Below are 27,177 nucleotides of genomic sequence, written 5' to 3'. Positions count from 1 at the left end.
CAAAGACGAAGTAAGGGCTACGCCCATAACTGTAGCTATGATCTCCGAGGAAGTTTTTTCTCCTCCTTGCATTATGGCTGGAGCTTCTTGCCTTTTTATCTTCTGGCAGGGACTTTAGAACTTGAGCTAGGTCTGACATCATTTACCGTCATACCTACCCAAAATGGCTACGGCACTGGCTGCCCGTATGGTAATAGATGTCAAGGTAGAGATTGTCCAGTCTCCTACCCTCCTTAACAGGAGGAGCTGAGCAGGGGGCGTTGTGTTCTTTGATCTTTGAGCTGCTCGCATAACCACAGTCTGGTTTCAGGTGATCGATCAAAGGAGGCTGGAGATCCCTCAAGAGCCTTGTATTTATTTTGTTTAAAATCGAGACTCAGTATTACCGCAGCCACCATTGCTGGGTTTTTCATTACTTTAAGCCCTTCACGTGTTCAAGAATCAGTATATAGCGTACAGAAATTTTTCTCAACTCCTTAAAATCATACAATAACACTGCTTTTAGTACCGGGGTGGGATGATCAAATCTTTTGGTTCTCTCCAGGAGCGCATGGAATCCCTCAATATTGTCCAGAGGTGAGCCAGCACCAGGATGAATTGGGGTCGTCGAAATAGGGATCACAATCATCCCATTCTCTACTAGTCTGATCTAGTTTATCTTGCTTTCTTCAGGTTCTTAATCATCTTCATCTCCTTGGTCAACGTAGTCGTCATGGACTGCAATAGCCTCCATTTGTCTTAGCTGGGAAACGTCTGCATGTTGTACCTTCGGTGTTGTCTGATAGCAAGACATTTCAGTTAGTGACAGCAGCTGTTACTTGTTTTGATGGTAGTGTTTCCATTCCCGGAAATCTTTGATAGTCTTGCATCATTAGTCTGAGATCCGACACCAAGGCTACAGGGAGTAGCATCATAGGTTCAGGTGATGTTTAAACCTCCGAGATTTCATCACAAGGATCTAATTTGAGGACGTTTTTCTTTACCCTGTTCTCGGTCTTCAAAAGGAAAGTCACCTTGCAGGTATTCAGCCTCTTGCTCGTCCTAGTCTTGACATTTTACCTGTAGTTGTGAAGGACTTGTGGCATCCCCAAAATGTCCTTCATCGTCGTCTTCTCTAGTGTCCCCCAATTCTAGAAGGTATACCGGTGGCAAAGGTGAAACTTTGCTAAGTGATGTTAATTCTGGTCTTAGGACTGGTTCAGCCATAACCGTTGATAGGCCCGTCAATGGGCTTGTAGACTGAGAGAAATGCTTCTGTTGCAAGAGTGTTATCTTTGTTTTCCTTGGAACCGGCGCTGAATGAGCAGACAACGGGACATCCATGGACTGTGTCAACGACAGCGCAGTTGTAGATGAGAATTTTGCCACGGACTAGGAATTTGTTGATACTGTAGCGACTGTCGGCGAAGCAGTTAACGCTGTGACAGTAGATGTTGTCATCAACGGTCCCAATGATTTAGTCAGTGACTTGCCTGATTTTTCTGAGGCAGGTGTCAGCGGAGCCCAATGCCCTCTCAAATGCTGGCGAGGGCTCAGATATTGATGCCTTCTGACCTGCTATCCTGAGAGTTGGTGGGAAAATTGTCTTTTCCATTTATCCGCTGTTTATGGGTCTTTTTTTGCAGCTCACGTAAATTTTGACCAGACCTTAGCCTTTTTAAGGACTTTTTAACCTCAGAGCAGGACCCTTACTCTTCAGTCTGGTGTTTCCGCTGCCTTTTACTTTTTAAGCCAACGGCAGTCTTAACTCTCGATCCTCGAGAAAGTTTGCAGAGAATGTCCTGCAATATTAACATTCTTTAGGTCTATGGTGCACGTGCAGACAGTACAGGCCCTCCTTATGAGGGTCTTCTTAGAAGAGCCTCATCTTTCTACATGTCTTAAAACGGTGAAACAAACCCTTTTCATAACTGACATGCTGTACATCTTTTGCCTTATAGTCTACAATGTGTTCTGTTGGGTGATACAACTGCTTAGCAAAGTTGAGAATTAATAGGAAACAAAACAAAATTTGTGTAGAGCAAATAATGCGTTGTAATTGTGTTGGCAATGAAAGCAAGTTAAACACACACCACACAAATTTCTTACTCAATAGATATATTTCATCATTTATATTTTTGAGTAATGGTTACGTTATTATATGACTGTTACATATATCAATAACAGAACCAAACACAAAATACGTGACTTTAGTGAGCCTTGTGACAAAGTGCACTGGTGCTATCTACAGAAAGAAAGAAATTAACAATTCATAAACAATACATATAGGTATGGGTCCGTCTGCAATGGGCTGCAAGGAGTTCCCATGCGTCACCTTTATGTGGCCACGTGTAGTTGACTATCATTGTGCTGAATCTTAGTGCTACGGATCCAATGCAGACTGAGACATAGGCGCCGCCCTCTCCTGCTGCCTTCTGAATGCCGTTGGGGTCCTGCCTTAGTGTCGTACGCACCTGCAAATCGGTCCGGAAGCAGTCTTAGCCACAGAACATGATGGGAGCTCTACGTAGCCCCTCCTTCGCTTCAAGTGTTTGAATGACAGCACTAAAGTCAGATTACTTCAAAATGGTTTTAAGTGTTTCATAGAGTAAAACGCTCCGACAGTTGATTTTACTGTGCAGTCAACACAAGTATTTATTGTGAGGTTGGTATCAAACCAAAAGCCTAGGGATTAGATTTCTTGGGACAGCTTGAGAGGGAAACCATCAATTTTTTGTTTGTCCAAACAGTTTCTTCTTATTTTTGGTTAGTGGCCTCCGGTTCACAGTATGAATTCTGTCTCATTGGCATTTAATGAAGTTCGGAACATCCATTTTTTTTAACAATGTTTAAACGATATCAAATAGTGACAATGTGCAGGAAGAATGCAGAAGGTAGACGGTCCTTTCCTTAATCAACCTTAAATATTTTGCTTAAGAGCATAGACTGAAAAGCCTCAGAACGCTGGAATTAAAACAATCAATTCTTTGCAACTGAAATATATGGGTTTAAACAGTCTGAAAAGTGCAAAATCATGGTCATGAATTAGGCAGTCCTTCGGTTAGAATGTCCATCCTCAACTGACAACCTGCCACAGAAGCTTAGCAGATGGGTCAGTTTGACGGGTATTGTTACATCAGGTGTGCTCTGTATGGCCGAATTTTGATCTGCAACAGACTGAAAACTGCAACCATGACTGGTTCTCCCAGCTGAAACATGGACTAAAAGATGGAATATAAGGATCCTTCATGAGTGAATGTGCTTCTATAATTTAAAACACTAGCAAAGCAATGCACCCCTTATTTCAGCTTTGAATGCTTATAACAACTGACCGTCACCACGTCTTTTTGATATATGGCACTATGCCATTTTACTTTGACAGCAGCTCTTTGTGTTAGACTAGTCGCTTTAAACTGAAAGTTCAACTCATTCACTAGATGTCACATGATAATTAGATTAATGGATTCAAACTGTAAGCAGGTGACCCGACAACCACCCCCCCCCCCCTTTTGCAGGGCTACAGAGCTGCCCAATTTTGACTCACTTAGATTAAACTGAACCTTTCTGTAAGAACTGCCTTCATATCTAAATAACCAGCTATTAAGCTTGATCTCAGTATTTCGTGGACAATGAAGCATGAGCTAGGCGTCTATCAAATGTCATAAACAACAACAAAAAAAACAATTAAATCCACCTTGAGCTCATGAGACAGTGATGTCAGACGTCCGATGATGAATATGAACAATGAATAGCACTCAAGCACAAGTTAAAATTCCTGGACTAACCAATGGGTAATTCTTGCTTCAGAAGTCTTTCCTTGAGGTATGGGGTCTTTTCGGTACATGGCGTCAGAGACTTCAAGTGCCGGGTCAGAGCACCAGACTCACGGAAGCTTTTGTTACACTTCTTGCATACGTATGGACGCTCATCTATAGAGAAGTGAACAAAGAACCACAGACAACATTGAGACATTTTTTAGGAGGATTAGAGCTGCTATAAATGCACACTTCATACATTTCCAAAACAATATTTACATTCACTTTCAAGTAAAGTGACACCTACAGATATACAGGTCAAATAAACTACAGTCACAATTGGAGGAGTAGGGTTAACAGCAGGTTTGTGTTTGCATAGCATGCCAACGGATTGAATTTATTTAAAGTTAAGCATGTTATTTTAAACACTATCCAGCATAAACATGCAATAACAGCATTAAAAAGAATATTAGATTAAAGTGGCAGGTACAACATCACTTAAGTGTGTTGTGCTCTGACTGGGTACGGTGACAGAAGTTTGTAAACCGTTGTTTGAGGGTTTTTTTCTTTTTTAAATAAGCCAGTCTTGCTGAACAATGGTGGGATGGCATATCAAGTAAAAAAAAGGGGGCCAGCATCACTTAATCCTTAAGGCAGAAGCCCACAACACCTTCAAGTTTTAAGAGTAGCTACGCAAACATCCCTTCACACTTGCAAGTTACTACCCCTAATTTGGGATTCCAGAAAGTCAAAGTAAGACAAGTCTGTCTGTGGAATCAGGTTGTTTAAACAGGCTATGATATATATATCCGCGATCCATCCAATTTCACAATTTTAAATTTTCCGCTTGAGAGAATGGGAATGCACTTGCTACTCTATTCACCATTCATAAATAGAAATAAAAAAATCCTGTGATTGAGAAGGAAATGTTACTGAGATGTAATTCTACATACAATCCAGCAAGGCATGTACTGTGTAGCTGTTGCCACTCCCAAACAGATGGGACAATAACTGTAAACTGTAACAGTTATTTATATCCCCTCATCTCGTTTTGCCCAAATATTAAAAATGGCTCCTCTTCATAACCAAGGTTTTAAATGATCGTTCCCCCAAAGAGGGTGACTTTGAGAAATAGTCTAGCGCAATAATGAATATGCTACTTACCAGTATGCATCTGTTCTTGGCATGTAGGGCTGCTGACATTCATATCTGTGCATAGATCGCCGCCTAGTGTTGGGTCCGGATGTTTGCACGTTGTTGTCCTGGAAGAGTCTTCGAAGTATCCTGAGATAGGTGACTCCTCCCCTGGACCACAGTGCGCATGGGCATCCTCTCCATCCTCAGATTGTTTTTCGCCATTGTGGCAGTGATGGAGTAGATACAGAAAGTGATGACCATGCTTATAGTAATTCTGAGAGCTGCAGCTGCTACAGGGGCCGGGGAGGAGGGTGGGCGATATGAATGTCAGCAGCCCTACATGCCAAGAACAGATGCATACTGGTAAGTAGCATATTCAGTTCGAGGCATGTGGGCTGCTGAATTCATATCTGTGCATAGAATATATAGCAGTACCCTCTATTAGCGGCGGCCACCAGTGCCAGCTGCAGCGGTCTGAAAAAGAGTTTTGAGAACAGCCTGTCCTACAGCTGCCTGCTGTTTTGATTGCACATCTACACAATAGTGTTTGGTAAATGTATGTGTAGTGGACCAGGTGGCTGCTCTACAGATATCATGCAAGGGAATGTTTCCCAGGAAAGCCATGGAGGCCCCTAACTTACGTGTTGAGTGGGCTCGTGGGGGAATCGTTAATGTGCGTTTAGCTTTTTGATAGCAAATTTGAATACATTTAACGATCCATCTGGCTATACCTGCTTTGGAGATGGCGTTACCTTTGTGGTGTGGGGCAAAGGCAACGAAAAGTTGTTTTGTTTTCCTGAAGACTTTAGTCCTGTCTATATAGTACATGAGGGCTCTCTTTACATCCAGTGTATGGAGTGCTCTTTCTGCGACAGTTTGTGGGTTTTGAAAGAAAACAGGCAGTTCAATAGTTTGATTCATGTGGAAATGCGATATCACCTTGGGCATGAATTTGGGGTTGGTACGTAGTACGACCCTGTTGGCGTGAACCTGTATGAATGGCTCTTGAACGGTTAGTGCCTGGAGTTCACTAACTCTCCTCAAAGAGGTGATCGCTACTAGGAAAGCTACTTTCCAGGTGAGGAATTGAATCTCGCATGAGTGCAGAGGTTCGAAGGGTGGACCCATCAGTCTGGTGAGGACCAAGTTGAGGTTCCACATTGGAGCTGGTGGGTGGCTTGGAGGAATTACTCGTTTGAGTCCTTCCAAGAATGCTTTGATGGCAGGCACTCTGAATAAAGAGAGGTGCTGCCTGTTCTGGAGATAGGCTGATATTGCGGTCAAATGGACACGTATTGAGGTGTATGCCAGATTGCATCGGTATAGGTGTAAGAGGTAACAAATTATGTTTTGGATGGATGCGTCTAGCGGGTTAATGTCATTGTTAGTGCAATAAATTACGAACCTTTTCCATTTGGCTGCATAGCAAGCTCTGGTAGTGGGTCTTCTAGCCTCCTTAATGATGTCCATACAGTCAGGTGGCAGGTTGAGGTAGCCAAACTCTAGGACTTCAGGAGCCAGATTGCCAGGTTCAGCTGTTGCGGATCTGGGTGCTGAATCTCGCCATGGTTCTGCGTCAAATGCGCGGGTTTGATCCGCAGCCTTTGATGCGGCACCACGGAAAGTTCGAGAAAGGTGGTGTACCATGGTTGGCGTGCCCATGTTGGAGCAACCAGGACGAGTGTTAGTGAGTGTTGTCCGAGTTTGCGTGCCACCAGCGGTATCAATGGTGCTGGGGGAAAAGCGTACGCAAATCTGCCGGACCAGTTCATCTATATCGCATTGCCCTGCGACTGCGGATGTGGGAACCTGGCGGCAAAGCTTTGGCATTTTGCGTTATCGCTTGTGGCGAATAGGTCTATCTCTGGATGACCCCACTGCTGGAAGTACGGTTGGAGTACTGATGGGTGTAACTCCCACTCGTGCATCTGGTGGCTGTGTCTGCTGAGCAGATCCGCCATCTGATTGTCCTTGCCGGGGAGGTGTTCCGCCATGAGGAACATGTTCCTCTGAATGGCCCACTTCCACATGCTCTGAGCCAGATGAGACAACTGTGGAGAGTGTGTTCCTCCCTGCTTTTGTATGTAGTACATGGCGGTCATGTTGTCCGTCCGGATCAACACGACTTTGTTGCACAAGTGTACTTTGAATGCTTTCATTGCTAGGAAGATTGCCATCAGTTCTAGAAGGTTGATGTGCATCTTCTTTTGTTGCATTGTCCATAGTCCCTGCACTGTGTAATTGAGTACATGAGCTCCCCATCCCTGGAGAGACGCGTCCGCTGTCGAACAGGCTCTTGGAACGGTCGGCTCTTGCACAGGTTTTGTGGATTCCACCAATGCAGAGAGTTGTATGCCCGACCGCTCACCAACACTAGGTCTTTTAGTTGCCCGTGAGCCTGATTCCATTGACGTACTAAGCACTCCTGAAGCGGGCGCATATGTAGTCTCGCGTGTGGGACTATGAAGATGCAGGAGGCCATCATGCCTATCAACTGCATAAACACTCGCGCAGGAAGGGAGTGTTGGGGTTTGAACTTGGAAATCAGCATTTGCATGCTGTTGATCCTCACTAAATTTGGCTGAGCTGTGGCTGCCAGAGTGTCTATGGTCGCACCTAGGTACTGTTGTACGTGTGCGGGTTGGAGATGTGATTTTGGGTAATTTAGTGAGAACCCCAGACTGTGAAGAAGGTGAATGGTGCGGGACATGTGGCTGGCACATTGCTGGGCTGACTTTGCTTGAACAAGCCAGTCGTCCAGGTAAGGGTAGACGTGAATGTGTTGCCTCCGTAGATGTGCAGCCACAGTAGCTAGGCACTTTGTGAAGACTCTGGGTGCTGTTGTCACGCCGAAGGGAAGAACCTTGAATTGGTAGTGCTGCCCTTGAACAGTGAACCTGAGATATTTTTTGTGCGAGGGGTGAATGGGTATGTGGAAATACGCATCTTTGAGGTCTAGCGTGGCCAGGAAGTCTCCCTGTTTGAGCAGCGGGAGGACTTGTTGTAGGGTGAGCATGTGGAAATGCTCCGAGAGAATGTAGCGGTTGAGGGGTCTCAGGTCTAGTATAAGTCTGAGTGACCCGTCCTTTTTTGGTATTAAGAAGTACAGGGAGTACACCCCCGTGCCTTGCTCGTGGACGGGTACGACCTCTATTGCGCCTTTTTCCAGCATACTGAGCACTTCCTGCTGTAATAGCGCTAAGTGCTCTGAGGACATAGGACGGTGTTTTGGTGGTATTGTGGGTGGAGTGGAGGTTAATTCTAGGCAGTAACCGTGTTTGATAATATCTTTGACCCACCTGTCCGTGGTGATGGTGTTCCACGTGGACAGGAACCTTTGTAGCCTTCCCCCGACAGGTGTTAAGTGGTTGGGAGGAAGGTAGAGGGCGTCACTGTTTGTTCTTGGGGGAGAACCTGGTATTGCCGTATCCGCGTCCTCTGCCCTTTGTGCTGGAGCCACGATACCCACCCGGGTGTTTTTATCGTAGGTACTTTGTGTGTTGCCCTTGTTGTAGGTTTGCTGTGACCCCTGTCCTCTGCCTGCTTCTCTATTTCCGGGGCGACGAAAGGAGCCACTCCGAAAGGTCTGCGTTTGGAGAGCCCCCATGGACTTTGCAGTGTCTGTGTCCTTTTTTATTTTTTCTAGGGTGGTGTCAACTTCTGGCCCGAATAAGTAGTCGGGGTTGACCGGCTGATTGAGGATGTTATTTTGAACCTCAGGTTTGAATCCGGAGATTCGTAACCAGGTGTGTCGTCGTAGCATGACGCTGGTGTTTATTGCTCTGGCAGCTGTATCTGCGGCATCCAGTGCACACTTAATGGATGCGTTCGTGAGGAGTTGTCCCTCCCTGATGAGGATCTCTGCTCCCTCTTTGTATTGGTCAGGGAGATGTTGGAGTAGGGTTTCTAATGTGTCATAGTGTGCGCGATCGTAGCGAGCTAGGAGCGCCTGGGTATTGGCAATACGCCATATGTTAGCTGCCTGGGCTGCAACCCGTTTGCAGGAGGTCTCGAGCACCTTGGACTCTTTGTCCGGGGGAGGAGCATCCCCAGTTGTCTGCGAGTGCGCCCGTTTGCGAGCATTTGCGACTACGATGGAATCCAGAGGCAACTGGCCTCTAATGTACGTAGGGTCCCCAGGAGCCGACCTATATTTTTTGTCGATCCTGGGGTTTATTACTCTTGCCCTGGTGGGTTCTTTGAAAATGTCCTTTGCTGGTTTGAGGACACCCTTCAACATGGGTAAAGTTTTGATAGGTCTCTCTGAGGATGCGAAAGTATCCATTAGAAAATCGTCCTCGATTGTGTCAGAGTGGAGTTGCACACCATGATTTGCCGCAGCACTTTCAATTAGGGCGTTGAATGCGGCAGTGTCCTCTGTGGGAGACGTTTTTGCGCCATATAGCTGCGTGTCCTGTGTATCCATAGGTGCACCTGTGTCTACAGGGTCATCCCAAGCCTGGTCAGGGTCCTGTTGGCCTTCAGGGTCCATCTCTCTGGGGTAGGGGATGTCGTCACCCAAATAGTCCTCCAAAACGTCGGTTTCGGAGTGTGTCGGAGAGAAGGACTGTGGATCTGGGTAGGAGGTATGGAGACGTTCGTAAAGAACTGGTTCCGAATCCGCTGGCAGCTTTTTCTTTAGCGGGATCCGGTAGGAGTCCAAAGCGTGTTCGGAAGATATTTTCCGCTTGTGGAGCATAATTCTGCCGGTGTCGGCATCGATGATGTGGGACGGTGACGTCTCCGGAGGAGAGCGTTCGGCAGGTGTAATCCTAGTTTGGGTGACACGTGTTCATATTTCGCACATTTTGGGCGCCGTGGATGGCGGCAGGCCAAAGGTGATATGGGGTGGTGCTGGAGAAGCTTTTTGAGCTGTTTTCGGCTCGGGGCCCGACGTGTCCTGGAGGGCTGCCTTTTCTTTGATGCGTTGCAAGGACGCTGCAACTTGTCGCACCTGGAGCGCCGACGGTTCTTTGGCGCCCAGCGGTTCTGTAGAGGCAGGCGTGGGCTTCTTCGGGGCCACGGGGTCATCGAGTCGAGGAGAGGTAGTAGCCGTCGACGGCGTCGATGATTGGGCCTTAGGTGCTGCTTTCGAAGTGGTGTGCGACGCAGCGGCCATTTTGACCTTCGTGGCCGGAGCCAATTGTTTCGGTGCCGGGTGCCGAGGCGGTTTGGCGGTACCGATGGCCTTTTTCCGTGTGTCGGCGCCGACGTCGGCTGCTGCGAGTTCGGCACCGAAGTCCCGTTTGGTGCGGTCGGCGCCGACGGGGGTGTAGTGGGCTCCGATCCGACCAGTGTCACTTTCAGTTTCGGTTTCTGTGGAACCGACACGACTTTTGGTTTCGGTTTCGATGAAGGGAAACCAGTCGTTTTGGGTACTAATGGCTGTCGCTGAATGTCCGAGGCCGGGCCCGAGGGCGGGGCCGAAGAACTGCGGGATAGGTCGTGGGTAAGGCCCGAAGGCGATCCCTCGACCGGAGCCATAGATTGACGCACTGGGATATCCTCCGTCTGTACGGGTAGGCCTTGCTCGTCACCGGAGCTACTTTCTTCGGCCCCTAAGGCCTCATCGTAGTCTCCTACCTCGGTGTCGTCTTCATCCCTGTGAAAGAGTTGTTCTTCAATGTCTTCCGATCCGGAATTGTGTTCGGAAGCGGGGCTGGAGGGTAGGTTCTCCACGCCTTCCACATCTTCGTCCTCGGCGCTGAAGATATTGGTTGGGGCCGGTGCCGCTTGCTGCGCTTCAAGTCTCGCTGCTCGTCGATTCCGGAGAGTCTTTTTGGATCGGAATCGGGCACAGGCCATACATGTGGATTCGTCGTGATCCGGTGAAAGGCATTTGTTGCACACCGGGTGGACGTCGACATGGGGATATTTTGCATTGCAAACAGGACACCGCTTGAATGGTGTCCTCGATTCCATCGTCGATGGTGTCGATGTCGATGCGAAAAAGTTGTTTTTGAAGTTAGTAAACTAACAAGTAACTGTTGATACCGATCGGGAACAGTACCGACGAGAACTAAAGGCCTTTTGGCCTGAAAAAAGTTTTTCCTAACTTGAGTCAAGATAAGCACACCCGAACCCAATGGCGGAAAAAAACAATCTGAGGATGGAGAGGATGCCCATGCGCACTGTGGTCCAGGGGAGGAGTCACCTATCTCAGGATACTTCGAAGACTCTTCCAGGACAACAACGTGCAAACATCCGGACCCAACACTAGGCGGCGATCTATGCACAGATATGAATTCAGCAGCCCACATGCCTCGAACCTCCAATTTACATGAAAATCTGAAATGCCATTAGATTGTATGGGTGTTTAAAAACAACAACCTTACTCCTCTGAAACACTGTAAGGCATTTTAGAACACAATCTGTCTCTCACACTAGATGTAATGGCCCATAGGAGAGTTACTTACCATAAACTACACTAGTGAGGTGGAATTGTGCATCAATTCAAGAGGGAAAAAGATTGATAATCGAATACAAAACTGCAAAGGAAGAGCCCGCCTTCCCACTGGGGAGAAAATCCTCTAACTAGGATAGTGGAAGTCTTTAACTAATATAGTGTAGAAGGGTGTTTAGAAGGTCTCTTTTTCTTGGCTGTAATAGTCAGATGAACTTATAGAAGAGGAATGTAAATTAGAATGTAATACAAGAGGTAAGGTGATACAGTTGCATTTTGACCTTGCATAGGGTTGATGGACCTCTGCGTTCCCAGTTGCAAGATCTTTTCTGTTTTGATGTGCATTGTAAGCAAGTGGAAAGATTTTTGGATTCTATTTGAACGCGTGTGCAGTCTGGCGGCAGATTTAAATACCCATGCTATAGGAAACTAGGAACCAGGCTGCCAAATCTCAACTATTTCATGCTGTGCTGCCAGATCTGGCCTTACACTCTGGAATAGAAAGCGTGGTATTGCATAGGAATGTTTTTTTTTCCATTTCAAAAATCAAATCAAACTTTATTCGGTTGTTGAGAAAACATCCATAAAAGCACCTCCAATAAGGAAGTAATCTAAACTCCAAATTTTGCAAGCTACGACATTAGGAGGATAGTATACTTTTAAAAACAAAAAATATCAAAGGCCTATTACAGGAGCAGCAGATTCTAAAACCTCAACAGTCAAAAGGCCATCGTTCATCTCGAAAAAGGATAGAGCCCATTATTACTCCAAGTTCTGCCTATGCTTGACAACCAATTTCAGGAAAACTGCTATCGATTTAGCATAAGGTTCAGCATCTAAACACAGAAGGGCGAGAAATGCTGGACGACACCTACGTAGACCCATAACTTTCAAGATTGGAACGAGCCACTGTTTCCTCATATCTTGGTAAAATTTGCAAAATAGAGTTATGTGGATCGTTGATTGGGGGGGAACTGTCATCGCAAGGGCAAGGCTGAGGAAATTTTTCCCAGGTATTCATCTTGGGGAAAGTAACCAAGTGGTGGAAAATGTTTAATCTAAGCCTAGTTAAAAGGAAACTTTCATAGCCCGAGAAATTAAAAGTTAAATAGGGCTGAACCATCATTGATGTTTGAATTTGTAGGGAGTGTTGAACAATGGGTTTAGAGACCTCGCTGGATAGTCGAAGAGATTCCAAGTGAGCCAGGCATGCCTTTTTAAAGCGCTTCCTCGGTATTATTGCAATTGAAGGAGGGGAGGAGTAGTATTGATTATGCTACTTACCAGTATGCATCTGGTCTTGGCATGTAGGGCTGCTGACATTCATATCTGTGCATAGATCGCCGCCTAGTGTTGGGTCCGGATGATTGCACATTGTTGTCCTGGAAGAGTCTTCGAAGTATCACGAGATAGGTGGCTCCTCCCCTGGACTACAGTGCGCATGGGCATCCTCTCCATCCTTAGATTGTTTTTCGCCATTGTGGCAGTGATGGAGTAGATACAGTAAGTGATGACCATGCTATACAGAAAATACTGAGTGCTGCAGCCGCGACAGGCTCCGGGGAGGAGGGTGGGCGATATGAATGTCAGCAGCCCTACATGCCAAGAACAGATGCATACTGGTAAGTAGCATAATCAGTTCGAGGCATGTGGGCTGCTGAATTCATATCTGTGCATAGAATATATAGCAGTACCTCCCCTAGCGGCGGCTACCTGTGCCAGCTGCAGCAGTCTGGAAAAGAGTTTTGAGAACAGCCTGTCCTACAGCTGCTTGCTGTCTTGAGTGTACATCTACGCAGTAGTGTTTGGTAAATGTATGTATAGTGGACCATGTGGCTGCTCTACAAATTTCGTGTAAAGGGATGTTTCCTAGGAAAGCTATGGATGCCCCTAACTTTCGTGTTGAGTGGGCTCGTGGGGGAACCGTTAATGTGTGTTTAGCTTTGTGATAGCAAATCTGAATGCATTTAACGATCCATCTGGCTATTCCTGCTTTGGAAATGGCGTTGCCTTTGTGTTGTGGAGAGAAGGCAACGAAGAGTTGTTTAGTATTTCTAAAATCCTTTGTCCTGTCAATATAGTACATGAGAGCCCGCTTTACATCTAGTGTATGGAGCATTCTTTCCGTGACATTTTGCGGATTTTGGAAGAAAACGGGCAGTTCGATAGTTTGATTAATGTGGAACTGTGATATGACTTTGGGCATGAACTTGGGGTTGGTGCCTAGGACAACCCTGTTTGCGTGGACCTGAATGAATGGCTCCTGAATGGTTAGTGCCTGGAGTTCACTAACTCTCCTCAAGGAAGTGATGGCCACCAGGAAAGCCACTTTCCAGGTGAGGAATTGAATCTCACATGAATGGAGAGGTTCAAAGGGCGGACCCATCAGTCTGGTGAGGACCAAGTTGAGGTTCCACACTGGTGCTGGTGGGTGTCTTGGGGGAATTACTCGTTTGAGTCCCTCCAAGAAAGCTTTGATGGCAGGTACCTTGAATAAGGAGAGGTGCTGCCTGTTTTGGAGGTAGGCTGCTATCGCGGTCAAATGGATGCGTATTGAGTTGTATGCCAGATTACAGCGGTATAGGTGTAAGAGGTAGCATATGATGTTTTGAATAGATGCGTCAAGTGGGTTAATGTCATTGTTGTTGCAGTAAATGACAAACCTTTTCCATTTGGCCGCATCGCAGGCTCTAGTAGTGGGTCTCCTGGCTTCTTTGATGATAGTCATACAGTCAGGTAGTAAGTTTAGGTAGCCAAATTCTAAGACCTCAGGAGCCAGATCGTCAGGTTCAGTTGCTGGGGATCTGGGTGTTGAATTTCGCCATGGTTCTGAGTTAAAAATGCTGGTTTTATCCGCAGTCGATGAGGCACCACGGAAAGTTCCAGAAAGGTGGTGTACCACGGCTGGCGTGCCCACGTTGGAGCAACTAGGATCAGGGTTAGTGAGTGTTGCCTTAGTTTGCGCGCCACCAGCGGTATTAATGGTGCTGGGGGAAAAGCGTACGCAAATCTGCCGGACCAGTTCATCCATATCGCATTGCCCTGCGACTGTGGGAACCTGGCGGCAAAGCTTTGGCATTTTGCGTTTTCTTTTGTGGCGAATAGGTCTATCTCTGGATGACCCCACCGCTGGAAGTACGGTTGGAGAACTGATGGGTGTAGCTCCCACTCGTGCATCTGGTGGCTGTGTCTGCTGAGCAGATCCGCCATCTGGTTGTCCTTGCCCGGGAGGTGTTCTGCCATAAGGAATATGTTTCTCTGAATGGCCCACTTCCACATGCTCTGAGCCAGATGAGACAACTGTGGAGAGTGTGTTCCTCCCTGCTTCTGTATGTAGTACATGGCAGTCATGTTGTCCGTCCGGATCAACACAACTTTGTTGCACAAGTGTACTTTGAATGCCTTCATGGCTAGGAAGATTGCCATCAGTTCCAGAAGGTTGATGTGCATCTTCTTTTGTTGTGTTGTCCATAGTCCCTGCACTGTGTAATTGAGTACATGAGCTCCCCATCCCTGGAGAGACGCGTCCGCTGTCAGTATGATTTGTGGAACAGGCTCTTGGAACGGTCGGCCCTTGCAAAGGTTTTGTGGATTCCACCAATGCAGAGAGTTGTATGCCCGACCGCTCACCAACACTAGGTCTTTTAGTTGCCCGTGAGCCTGATTCCATTGACGTGCTAAGCACTCCTGAAGCGGGCGCATATGTAGTCTCGCGTGTGGGACTATGAAAACGAATAGTTTCTTACCTGTCGGTGTAGTTTTGCAGCTTGAAGATCTTTCTGGATTCACTATGCTGTGCATTATTCCGCGATCTTGTGGTTGGGTCCGGATTCGTAGTCTTTTCTTTTTTTCTTTTTTTTTCGTAGCCCAGGTGGGCGGCGACGACCCACCATTTGGTGCACCTCCGGTGACGTCGTCGTGCTTCCTGCGGAAGTCCCACCTTTGGGGCGCCATCTTCGGGTTCTTTTTTCCCTTTCCTTTTTTTTTTTTTTTAACCCTAGGCGATTGATTAATCCTTCATGTCCATCTTTCTGTACGTTTTCATTCCTTCTGATCTTTTCCATTTTACCCCCTCTTCCTCCAGCCTCATCTTCCTGGCGGAGGTGGGTGGGTTCGCTAGTGAATCCAGAAAGATCTTCAAGCTGCAAAACTACACCGACAGGTAAGAAACTATTCGTTTTGCAGCGTGAATCTTTCTGGATTCACTATGCTGTGCATAGACTTTGTAGCGGTTTTCCTAATTTTGTGGCGGCTGGGTGGTAGATGAGCGTTGGTCATTGAAAATGTGTTGAAGCACCTTCTGTCCGACCTGTGCTTCCTTGTTCATCTGAATGTCCACGCAGTAGTGTTTCGTGAACGTGTGCACAGATGCCCAAGTTGCCGCTAGACATATGTCCTGAATGGGCGTGTTCGCCAGGAAGGCAACGGTGGCCCCCTTCTTTCTTGTGGAGTGAGCCTGAGGTCCCTCTGCTAGCTCCTGTCCAGCCTGTTTGTGGCAGAATTGAATAGTGAGTGCAATCCATCTAGCGATGGTGCCCTTAGTTACTGGTCTACCCATGAAGCTAGTAGCAAAGGACACAAACAACTGCTTTGATTTCCTGAGTTCCTTCATTCTCTCAATGTAGTGCATCACCGCTCTTCTAGCGTCGAGGGTGTGCAGGGCCCTTTCTGCGTTTGAAGTCTGGTTTTGGAAGAAACTCGGTATCTGGATACTTTGGTTCATGTGGAACGCCGACACCACCTTGGGCATGACGTGTGGGTCTGTTCTCAGGACTATCCTGTCCTTCTGAATCTGAATGTAGGGTTCCTGTAGCGTTAGCGCTTGAAGCTCGCTCACCCTGCGTAGTGAGGTTATGGCCACCAGAAAGGCCGTTTTCATCCTTAACATTTGCAGCGTGGCCTTGTGAATGGGTTCAAACGGTGCCTTCATGAGCTCCGTCAGTACCACGTTGAGATTCCATGCTGGCGGCGGCAACCGTTTAGGAGGGGCAATTCTTTTGGCCCCTTCCATGAATCTCCTCACAACCTGCGAAGTGAAGAAACTTCCACCCTTCTCACCTCTGGTGTAGGCTACGATCGCCGCTAGGTGTACCCTTAGGGAGCTCGAGCAGAGGTTACTCTTTAGAAGGTGTGTGAGGTACCTCAGTACTGTTGAGTCTCTAGTCATTCTGTTTTGCAGGCCCTTCTTCCTGCACCACACAGTAAATCTCTTCCATTTGGCGCTGTAGCATTTTCGTGTAGTTGGCTTCCTTGCCTCCCGCAGCACCCGCATAGTGCTAGGAGGGAACCTGAGGTGAGCGAACTCTAGGTCTTCAGGAGCCATGCCGCCAGGTTGAGGCTCTCTGGCTCCGGATGCAGGACCTCTCCGTTTTGCATGGAGAGCAGGTCCCTTCTTCTCTTGAACCTGTGGGGATTGCCCTGTGCCATTTCTTGAATTTGTGAGAACCATGTCTGCCTTGACCACTGCGGAGCCACTAGGATCAGAGTCATGTTGCTGGTTCTGCACTTGTCGAGCACTCTGTGCAACAGGGGTATCGGTGGAAAGGTGTCGGCAAATGTCCTCGACCAGCTTATCCATAGGGCATTTCCTTGGGATTGCTGATCTGGTTGCCTGGACGCGAAGCTTTGGCATTTTGGAGTATTGCAAACAGGTCTATTGTGGGAGTTCCCCATTTCTGGAAAAGCTTCTCCGTTTCCTGGCCATTGAGCTCCCACTCGTGTGATGCCGAGGTCTGCCTGCTTAGCCAGTCTGCCTCCACATTGTCCTTCCCTGGAAGGTGAATTGCCAGTAGATCTATCCTGAGAGGAATGGCCCATCTCCAAATCTCCTGTGCCAGAGAGGAGAGAGGGAACGACTGTGTCCCCCCCTGCTTGTTGATGTAGAACATTGCCGTGGTGTTGTCTGTTTGAACCAACACCCTCTGGTTGTACAGGTGCCTCTGGAATGCCTTCAGGGCTAGCAGGATGGTTTTCAATTCAAGGTAATTGATATGGCGTACCACATCTGCTGGAGCCCACAGACCCCTCACTCTGAGGTTGTCCATGTGCGCTCCCCATCCCTTTTACGATGCGTCCGTGGTAATGGTCATTGTTGGGTTTGGTGGTGTCAGGCTTCTCCCTGCTGTCATGTTGTCTCTGTTCCACCAAGTCATCTCCTCCTGCACTGCGTGCGTAACAACCACTAGATCTTCCCAACTGCCGCTTGCTTGTGACCATTGCTGTTGTAGCCATTCTTGGAATGGTCTCATGTGCAGGCGTACATTCGGCACCAGCTGGATACATGACGCCATCATCCCCATCATCTTGCTCACTGACCTCACTGTCAGAGCTCGCCCCTTCTGGTAGAGACGCGTCTCCTTCAGTAGGGCCTCTGTTCTCCTGTCGCTGGGCACCACTGTGCAGTTCAGGGTGTTGATTTTTGCTCCCAGGAAAATCTTCACCTGCTCCGGTTCCATCGATGACTTCCCCCAGTGTATCGAGAACCCCAGGTTCGTAAGAGTGTCAGTCACGCGTGCTGCGTGTCTCTCGCACTTCTCGCGTGTGTTTGCCTTGACCAGCCAGTCGTCTAGGTAGGGGTAGACATGGATCCCCTGCCTCCGTAGGTGGGCCGCGACCGCCGACAGGCATTTTGTAAAAACCCTTGGCGCCGATTTTAGCCCGAAGGCCAGGGTTGTGAACTGGTAGTGTTCCTGGTCGATGTTGAACCAAAGAAGGCCCTTGTGCCTTCTGTTTATTGGAATGTGTAGGTAGGCATCCTTGAGGTCCATGGTGACCATGAAGTCCCCGTCTCTTATTTGGGGAAGCACCTCCTGCAGCGAAGTCATTTTGAACTTCTGCGTTCTGATGAACTTGTTTAGGTATCTCAGGTGCAGGATGGGTCTGACGTTTCCGTCTACCTTCGGGACCACGAAATAGTTTGAGTAGACCCCCTTGTTGCGTTCTCTGAACGGCACTGCCTCTATGGCTCTTTTTTCTAGTAGTTTCAGGGTTTCTTCTCTGAGTAGGGCCACTTCTTGAGCCGATCTCGGTCTTCTCCTTGGTCTTCTGTTTGGAGGTCTTCTCTCCAAATCCACGCAGTATCCGTATTGCATGACGATCAGTATCCACTTGTCTGTGGTTATACGCCGCCACTCCTGAAGGTAGAACCTCAGCCTTCCGCCTACTGGTGTTGGATGTTCGTAGGCCTTTGATTTTTCTCTCCCCCTTGATGTTACTGTATTTTGCCTCACCCTTGGGGGCATGACGAGGGTAGGCGTCCTCCTGCGTGCTGAGTCACTTTGATGAGGGTTGGTCACTCCCTCTCCTCCTCTGGCCACGTCCGTTCCCTCTCCCGCGAAAGGACTGGCCCGAGTCTGGTACTGCCAGTTTTGCTTCTGTTGACCTGGTTGTCCGTGACTATCACCCTGCTGACTCTGCTGGAACGCCTGGTGCGACGCTCCCTGCTGGCTTCCTCCCCGACCGTAGGGTCTCCTAGAGGGATTGCCTCTCCTCATCCCCCTTAGCTGTAGGGCCCCCATGGACCTCGCCGTTTCGTTTTCTTTTTTCAGCTGGGTGAGTTTCTCGTCTACTGTTGCTCCGAACAGTGTCTCTCCGTTGAAGGGGGTGCTAAGGATGTTGTTCTGCACCTCCGGTTTGAATCCCGAGATTCTTAGCCATGCATGCCTTTTCTCGGTGACCCCTATGGCCATTAGTCTTGCTGAAGTCTCGGCCCCGTCCAGCGCCGTCTTTATACAAGAGTTGGCGATGTTTTTACCTTCGTCCACCAGGTGCGAGGCTCTCTGGCGGTATTCTTCGGGGAGGTGCTTTACTAGCTCCCCCATCTCGTCCCAGTGCTGGTACTGGTGTCTATTGAGAAGTGCATTGGAATTCGCCATGCGCCAGTGCATTGCGGCATTCCTCTCGACCTTTCTTCCTGTGAGGTCTATCCTCCTGCTTTCTTTATCAGGTGGTGGCCCCGAAGTTGCTGGCACGTTGGCCCTTCTCCTGGCCGTGGAAGCTATGATGGAGTCGGCGGTGATGCTACCCTTGATGTAAGGGGGGTCCAGAGAAGAGTGCTTATACTTCTTCTCCGTCCTGGGCGTGATCGAACGGCAGGTCGCTGGTTCCTTGAAGGCTTCTCTCCCCTGATTCATCACACTTTGTAGCATGGGGAGGAATTGGCTCCTCGTCTGTATGGGGAGCAGGGTCTCGAGGAGGAAATCGGCTTTCGGCCTCTCTTCGTCGAGTTTGACGCCGAAGGCTGTCGCTGCGCTCCTGACCACCATATTGTGCACCCCGATGTCGTCGGGTGGCGAAGGCCTCGAAGGGTACGTGTCCACGGGCTCCTCCGGGTTTTCGGTGTCGAGATCCTGCCATTCGATGTCGTGGCTGGTAGATGGCGCCGAACTGTAGAACGACTGCTGGTCTTCTTCCTCGGCTTCGCCTTCATAATAGGTCTCGTCTTCCTCTTCGAGATCTCTCGTCAGCCCCTCGGTGTCGAATTCGTCCTCGACCTCGACGACGTTCGTCAGTGGAGCCGTTGGAATCTTGAATTCCTTCATCTTGGCGTCGAACTCCTTCTTCCTTTGAAGGATGTTCTCCATTTCGGCCTCGAGCCGCCTCTTCTTTTTCTCCATCTCGGAGATGCTTTCGGCGTCGACCGCGGGCCTTTTCAACGGGACTTGCTTCGACGTCGACCGTTCTTTCTGCGTCGAGCGTCCGTTTAATGGGTTGTCTTCGACGATCCTTGCCTTTCGGCGTCTTTCGGCACCAGGGAGTCCTTTTCAAAGGATCCGCTCGGCCTCTTGTCCATGGTTCCCCCCTTGGTCGTCGAAGTTTTCGGCGCCGGGGCTCCCTTCGTGGACTTTGACTCTGATTTTCTCGAGTCACCCTCGGGTTTGAGGTATTTTCTGTTTTGAGCTCGACGATTCTCTTACCTCGTCTTCATTTTTCTTGTCGGTCTCTACGACCGTGAAGTTTTCGGGTTCCTCGGCGACGTTGTCCTCATCGTCCGTGGAAAGGCCCAGATCGTAGAGCGACGGGGCCTTACCCTTGCCATCCATGCTGGCGTTGGCTCTTCTCTTCCGTTCTCTCACCCGGAGCGTCTTCGGCGCGAAGGCTGAGCAGGCGTTGCAGTCCTTACTCTGGTGGTCGACCAGTAGGCCGAGGTTGCAGACCGGATGCTGGTCCTTCTGCGCGAACTTGTGGTGGCAGTTAGGGCAGAACTTGAATGGCGTCTTGTCCATTGCGCTCAGGGCCTCTGAGTGCGCATTCTCCAAGGTCGTCGAAGAAAAAGGCGAAAAACTTCCTTTCTTCGCGCTCCTGATGTAATCTATTCCTTTCCTGTGATATCTTCGTAGTAGTTATCGCCGAAACTCGCTTTTCTTTCTTCTTCCTTCGATTGTAATTCTGGAGCTTCCCGATGACGATCCAGACCCAACGGCGGAAAAAAGAATCTGAAGATGGCGCCCCAAAGTTGGGACTTCCGCAGGAAGCACGACGACGTCACCGGAGGTGCACCAAATGGTGGGTCGTCGCCGCCCACCTGGGCTACGAAAAAAACAAAAAAACAAAAAACAAAGAAAAGACTACGAATCTGGACCCCAACCACAAGATCGCAGAATAATGCACAGCATAGTGAATCCAGAAAGATTCACGCTGCAAAATGCAGGAGGCCATCATGCCTATCAACTGCATGAACACTCGCGCCGGAAGGGAGTGTTGAGGTTTGAATTTTGAGATTAGCAGTTGCATGCTGTTGATTCTCACTAAAGTTGGCTGAGCTGTGGCAGCCAAAGTGTGGATTGTTGCGCCTAAGTACTGTTGTACGTGCGCAGGTTGGAGATTTGATTTTGTGTAATTTAGTGAGAATCCCAGATCGTGAAGAAGGTGAATGGTGTGGGACATGTGGGTGGCACATTGTTGTGCTGACTTGGCCTGAACTAGCCAGTCGTCCAGATAAGGGAAGACGTGAATGTTTTGTCTTCGCAGATGCGCGGCCACTGTTGCCAGGCACTTGGTAAAGACCCTGGGTACTGTTGTTACTCCGAAGGGGAGAACTTTGAACTGATAGTGATTCCCTTGAATAGTGAATCTGAGGTGTTTCCTGTGTGAAGGGTGTATGGGTATGTGGAAGTATGCATCCTTCAGGTCTAGCGTAGCTAGGAAATCCCCCTGACTGAGTAGTGGGAGAACCTGCTGGAGGGTGAGCATATGGAAATGCTCCGACAGAATATATAGGTTTAGGGGTCGCAGGTCTAGAATAGGTCTGAGCGAGCCGTCCTTTTTGGGGATTAAGAAGTAGAGAGAGTACACCCCTGCGCCCTGCTGGTCGATGGGCACTACTTCTATTGCTCCTTTTGCGAGCATAGCAAGCACTTCCTGCTGGAGTAAACCTAAGTGTTCGGCTGACATAGGACAGTGCTTTGGTGGTATGTTGGGTGGAGTGGAATTTAGTTCTAGACAGTACCCGTGCTGGATGATGTCCCTGACCCACCTGTCCGTGGTGATGTTCTTCCATGCGGACAGGAACAGCTGGAGTCGTCCCCCGACAGGTGTTATGTGGTCGGGGGTTAAGGAGAGGGCGTCACTGTTTGTTCTTTGGGGAGGACCTGGTGTTGCCATAGCCACGTCCCCTGCCCTTGGTGCTGGATCCACGATATCCACCCCTGTTGTTTTTGTCATAGGTGCTTTGTGTGCCACTTTTAGCATACTGCTGTTGTGACCCCTGACCCCTTGTTGTTTCCCTATTTCCGGTGCGACGAAAGGAGCCACTACGAAATTGTTGCGTTTGTAGAGCCCCCATTGATTTCGCAGTGTCAGTGTCTTTCTTTATTTTTTCTAGGGTAGTGTCAACGTCTGGGCCAAATAAGAATTCTGTGTTAACTGGTAAGTTCAGAATATTGTTTTGGATCTCGGGTTTGAAGCCTGAGATGCGTAACCAGGCGTGGCGTCGCAGCATGACACTTGTGTTTATTGCCCTGGCCGCTGTGTCAGCTGCGTCAAGGGCGCATTTTATGGATGCATTAGTGAGGAGTCGTCCTTCTCAAATGAGGAGTTCCGCTGACTCTTTATACTCTTCTGGTAGATGTTGGAGCAGTGACTCCAGCGTGTCGTAATGTGACCTGTCATAACGTGCCAGGAGTGCCTGTGTAATGGCAATGCGCAGGATATTCGCTGCTTGCGCTGCAATGCGTTTGCCCGATCTTTCTAGCACTTTTGACTCTTTGTCTGGGGGAGGAGCATCACCAGTCGTTTGTGAGTGGGCTCTTTTGCGAGCGTTGGCAACCACCATGGAGTCTAATGGCAACTGACCCCTAATGTATTTAGGGTCAACGGGTGCAGGCTTATATTTCTTTTCAATTCTGGGGTTTAACACTCGGGCTCTTGTGGTGTCCTTGAAAATGTCTTTGGCAGGTTTTAGAACCCCTTTTAGCATGGGCAGAGTTTTGACAGTTCTTTCTGAAGATGCGAAAGTGTCAAGCAGGAAGTCTTCCTCGATGGCGTCAGAATGGAGCTCCACCCCATGATAAGCAGCAGCCCGTTCGATGAGGGCATTAAATGCAGCCGTGTCCTCTGTAGGAGACGTTTTTACGTTATAGAGTTGCGCATCTTGAGTATGTGGCGCGACACTTTGGTGTGTGGGATCATCCCACGCCTGATCAGGGTCTTGTAGTTGTTCATCGGGATCTACGTCCCCGGGGTAGATGGTATCCTCCCCGCCATAGTCCTGCATTGCGTCCGATTCGGAAGGGGTAGGAGAAAAGGACTACGGATCTGAGTGGAAGGGTTGGAAGTGTTCTTGTAGCACTGGTTCCTGCTCCGCTGGCAGCTTGCGTTTAAGAGGAATTTTGTATGGCTCCTCTTCCCTGACTGGCGTTATTTTGCGCTTGTGGAGCATTAACCCGCCAGTGTCGGCGTCGATAAATTGTGGCCCCGAAGAGTCTTGTTCTGTTAGGCCAGAGGTGGTGGACTGTGTGTAGAGGAATTTAAAATAGTTTCGGTGCCGATGTCGGTGGCAGCCCAAATGTAATGTTGGTGGGCTCCGAGTGCACTCTACAGGGTGAGGTAGTGTCGGGACCCGAGATAGAGTGGAGGGTTGCCCGGTCACGGATGCGTTGTAAAGATGCAGAGACCTGCTGCACAGTGAACGCAGATGGTGGTTTGATGGGCACCTTGGTAGTAGACGTCGAGGCCGGCCCCGACTTTGTCGGAGGGGGGTCACTGGCCTGAAGGGATGCATCGACAGTCGACGTAGTAGAGGACTTATTCGGCATTGGTGCTTTAGGCGTCGACGTAGCCGGGGCGGCCATTTTGACTGCGGAGGTTACGGCCTTCGGTGTCGGCGCCGAAGGTCGCGGTGCCTTGTGGTGCCCGAGGGCGTGCTTTTTCTGTGTGTCGACCGCATCTGCTGCGGTGAGCTCGGCGCCGAAGTCCCTTTGTACGCGGTCGGAGCCGACGACTTTTTTCGGCGTCGGGGCAGTGGATGGTTTCGACGCCTTCGATCCGACCACCACCAGTTTCACTTTCGATTTTGAAGGGACTGGAGCGATGGATGGTTTTGGGTTTAATAACCCGGTCGTCTTCGGTAATAGTGGCTCTTGCAGAGTGTTCGAGGCCGGACCGGAAGGTGGGGCCGAGGAACCATGTATTTGATCTTGGGTAAGGCCCGAAGGCGATCCCTCGACCGGAGCCTGATGACGACATACAGTTTCGGCCTCCGTTTCGACGGATTGGCCTAGCTCTTCGGGAGAGCTGTCTTCTTCGGCCCCGTAGGCCTCGTAGAAGTCTCCTACCTCATCGACGGTTTCTGCACATCGAAAGATCACTTCATCGTCGTCGTCCGATCGGGAATCATGTTCTGAAGCGGGGCTAGAGACTACTTCTTCCACGCTCTCGGCGTCCTCGGTGCGGAATATGTTGGTGGAAGCGGGCGCTGCTCGCTGCCCGTCGATTCCGCAGAGTCTTCTTAGATCGGAACCGTGCACAGGCCATGCATTTCGATTCGTCGTGATCCAGCGAGAGACATTTATTACAGACTGGGTGGACGTCGATATGAGGGTACTTGGCGTGGCATAACGGACACCTCTTGAATGGAGTCCTCGATTCCATCGTCGATCGAGCTTCGAAGTTTGGACCAATTCGGTACGAAAGTCGGAAGAGGGTGTGGAGCAGGATTAGTTACTTACCTGTAATCCTAGTTCTCATCCAGGGGTATACTCATCAAAGTCATAATCTATGAATAATCCCCGCCCATGTGCGGGATCCCGGAGCATATAGAAAATACATATATATACACATATATATATACACATATGTGATAACATATAAATGCAGCCTAATAATGTTCAAAACATGGCAATGCTGTAAATTACATATTTTTGCATAGTAGTGCCCCCGTAACCCGTAAGGAAAAAAGGAAGCATCAGGCAAATTATAACACAGCACTGCTTTATTGCCATAAAGCAACATGTAATTGTAGGCATTCGCCAGTAGGCTGCAGTAGAGTATCAAGAAACCAAGAAAACTGACACCCTGCCTTTAAGGCATTAGAGTAGGGGGACCGTGCCTTTAAGGCCTGCCTGTGACCCCCTGCTCCCATGATGCACTACAGGTGGCAGTTGGGCCAGTTCTTTTTGGCGGTGACTCCGCACCTGAGTAGATCTGCCTTCCATACATCACTTATTTAAAGAGAAAAATTGCTCGTCCGGGGAGGTGGGTGGGTCGCTTATGACTTTGATGAGTATACCCCTGGATGAGAACTAGGATTACAGGTAAGTAACTAATCCTTCTCATCCAGGGGATACTCATCAATAGTCATAATCTATGAATAGAGTAGCAAGCCCATACCCAAAGTCTCGCGGACGAGCAAAAACAGTTAAAAAATAAACAGCAAAACACATTTTGCATTTACAGTTATGCAAACAGGTTCCTCAGAGAAGCCTGCCCCACCTGGGCGTCGGCCTGCGCGTCTGAATCTAGGCAGTAATGGCGCGTAAAAGTATGGACTGAGCGCCATGTAGCCGCTTTACAGATCTCAGACATGGGAACGTTGCGAAGGAGTGCTACAGTAGAAGCTTTCCCTCGAGTAGAGTGTGCTCTAGGTTTACCCTGTAGAACTTTGTGGGACAGTTGGTAAGCCAAAGCTATACAAGAGACAATCCATCTAGAGATAGACCTCTTGGTTGCAGCCAGCCCGGTATTAGTGGGTCCATAGTTAACAAAGAGCCTGTCTGACTTTCTAAGAGTAAGGGTCTTAGCCAGATAGAATTTCAAAACCCTCCGGAGGTCAAGAGAGTGTAGAGCTCTCTCCGGGGGAGTGGTCGGCTGAGGAAAGAAGGTGGGCAACGTGATCACCTGATTAATGTGGAAGTCCGAAACCACCTTGGGCAGGAAGCTCGGATGAGTACGGAGCACCACCCTATTAGCATGAAACACAGTGTAAGGTTCCTTGCAGCAGAGGGCCTGAATTTCACTAACCCTACGGGCCGAAGTGATGGCTACTAAGAAGGCAGCCTTCCAGGTCAAATGTTGCAAGGAGGCCCTATGAATCGGCTCAAAAGGAGCTCCCATCAGCTTAGAGAGAACGATGTTAAGTTCCCAGGAAGGGGAAGGAGACCTCACAGGTGGGTAAACTTTCTTAAGCCCTTCTAAGAAATCTTTTACCACTGGCATCTGAAAGAATGAGGTCTGGGTAGGAGACTTCCTGTAGGCTGTAATAGCAGCTAAGTGTACTCTGATGGAAGAGTACTTTAACCCAGACTTCGCCAAGTACAGTAAGTAGGGGAGAATAACCTGTTCTTGACCCCGGATCGGATCAAGGGTGTTATCTCTACACCAGAAGCAGAATCTTTTCCATTTAAAGCCATACGACTTCCTCGTGGAGGGCCTCTTTGCCTCCCGAAGAATGTTCATACAGTCCGGTGGAAGATCTAGATGTCCGTACTGAATGAATTCAGGAGCCATGCCGTCAAGCGGAGGGAGGGGAGATTGGGGTGGAACACTCTCCCCTTGTCCTTGGTCAGCAAGTTCGGCAGGCATGGCAACCTCCTTTGTGGTACCTCCGACAGCTGGAGTAGATCTGGGTACCACCACTGCCGGGGCCACTCCGGTGCTATTAGGATCATCCGAGTTCTGGCCCTGTAGAACTTCTGAATCACAGCCGGGATGAGAGGGAGAGGAGGAAAAGCGTAAAGCAATGTCCTCGACCAGCTGATCAAAAGCGCGCTCCCCTGGGACCCCCGTTGAAGGAACCTGGAGGCGAAGACGGGGCATTTCTTGTTGTCCGCGTCTGCGAACAGATCGATGTCCGGTGTGCCCCACAAGCGGAAGATGTCTTGAGCGACGTCTTCGTTGAGCACCCAGTCGTGCGCTTCGACGAAGTCTCTGCTGAGGCCGTCTGCCTGCACGTTCAGGGTCCCTGGCAGGTGAACCGCGACGATCGTCCGGTTTCTCGCCAGAAGCCATCTCCAGATTGATTGGGCCTCCAGAGACAGGACCCGTGATCTGGTCCCTCCTTGCTTGTTCAGATAGAACATAGTTGTGGTATTGTCCGTCTGAACCTGAACATAGTCGGTCTGCAGGGATGGGTACAGGGACTTGAGAGCGAGATGGACTGCTCGGAGCTCCAAGAAGTTGATGTGATAGCTCTGTTCGGTAGTGGACCAGAGACCTTGTACTTGAAGCTGGCCCATATGAGCCCCCCAGCCCTGCATGGAGACGTCTGTGACCACTGTCTGTGTCGGAGGCGCCTGATGGAAAGGGACGCCGTGAAGCAGATGGGAGCGCTTCATCCACCACCGGATGGAATCTTTGGCGGCTTGATGAAGGGTAATGTGATCCTCCCAGCGGCCGGACCTCTGCGACCACTGATCCTCTAGGTCTTGCTGCAGAGGACGCATGTGCAGACGTGCGTTGGGCACGATG

At 49.2% G+C, this 27,177-nt stretch overlaps 1 protein-coding gene across 1 annotated transcript in view; it reads right to left on the bottom strand.

The window, feature by feature from the left end:
• E4F1 (E4F transcription factor 1) overlaps positions 1–27,177 on the bottom strand; it is a 422,222-nt gene that overhangs the window by 240,804 nt on the left and 154,241 nt on the right. Inside the window, exon 6 of the mRNA XM_085629438.1 lies at positions 3,765–3,908. Within this exon, the coding sequence (XP_085485564.1) occupies positions 3,765–3,908 (144 nt within the window). The remainder of the gene's footprint in view (positions 1–3,764; positions 3,909–27,177) is intronic.

Source organism: Triturus cristatus, chromosome 10 (assembly GCF_964204655.1).
Source record: "Triturus cristatus chromosome 10, aTriCri1.1, whole genome shotgun sequence".
In the NCBI taxonomy this organism is placed as follows: domain Eukaryota; kingdom Metazoa; phylum Chordata; class Amphibia; order Caudata; family Salamandridae; genus Triturus; species Triturus cristatus.
This window is presented reverse-complemented; position numbering and strand designations above follow the sequence as displayed.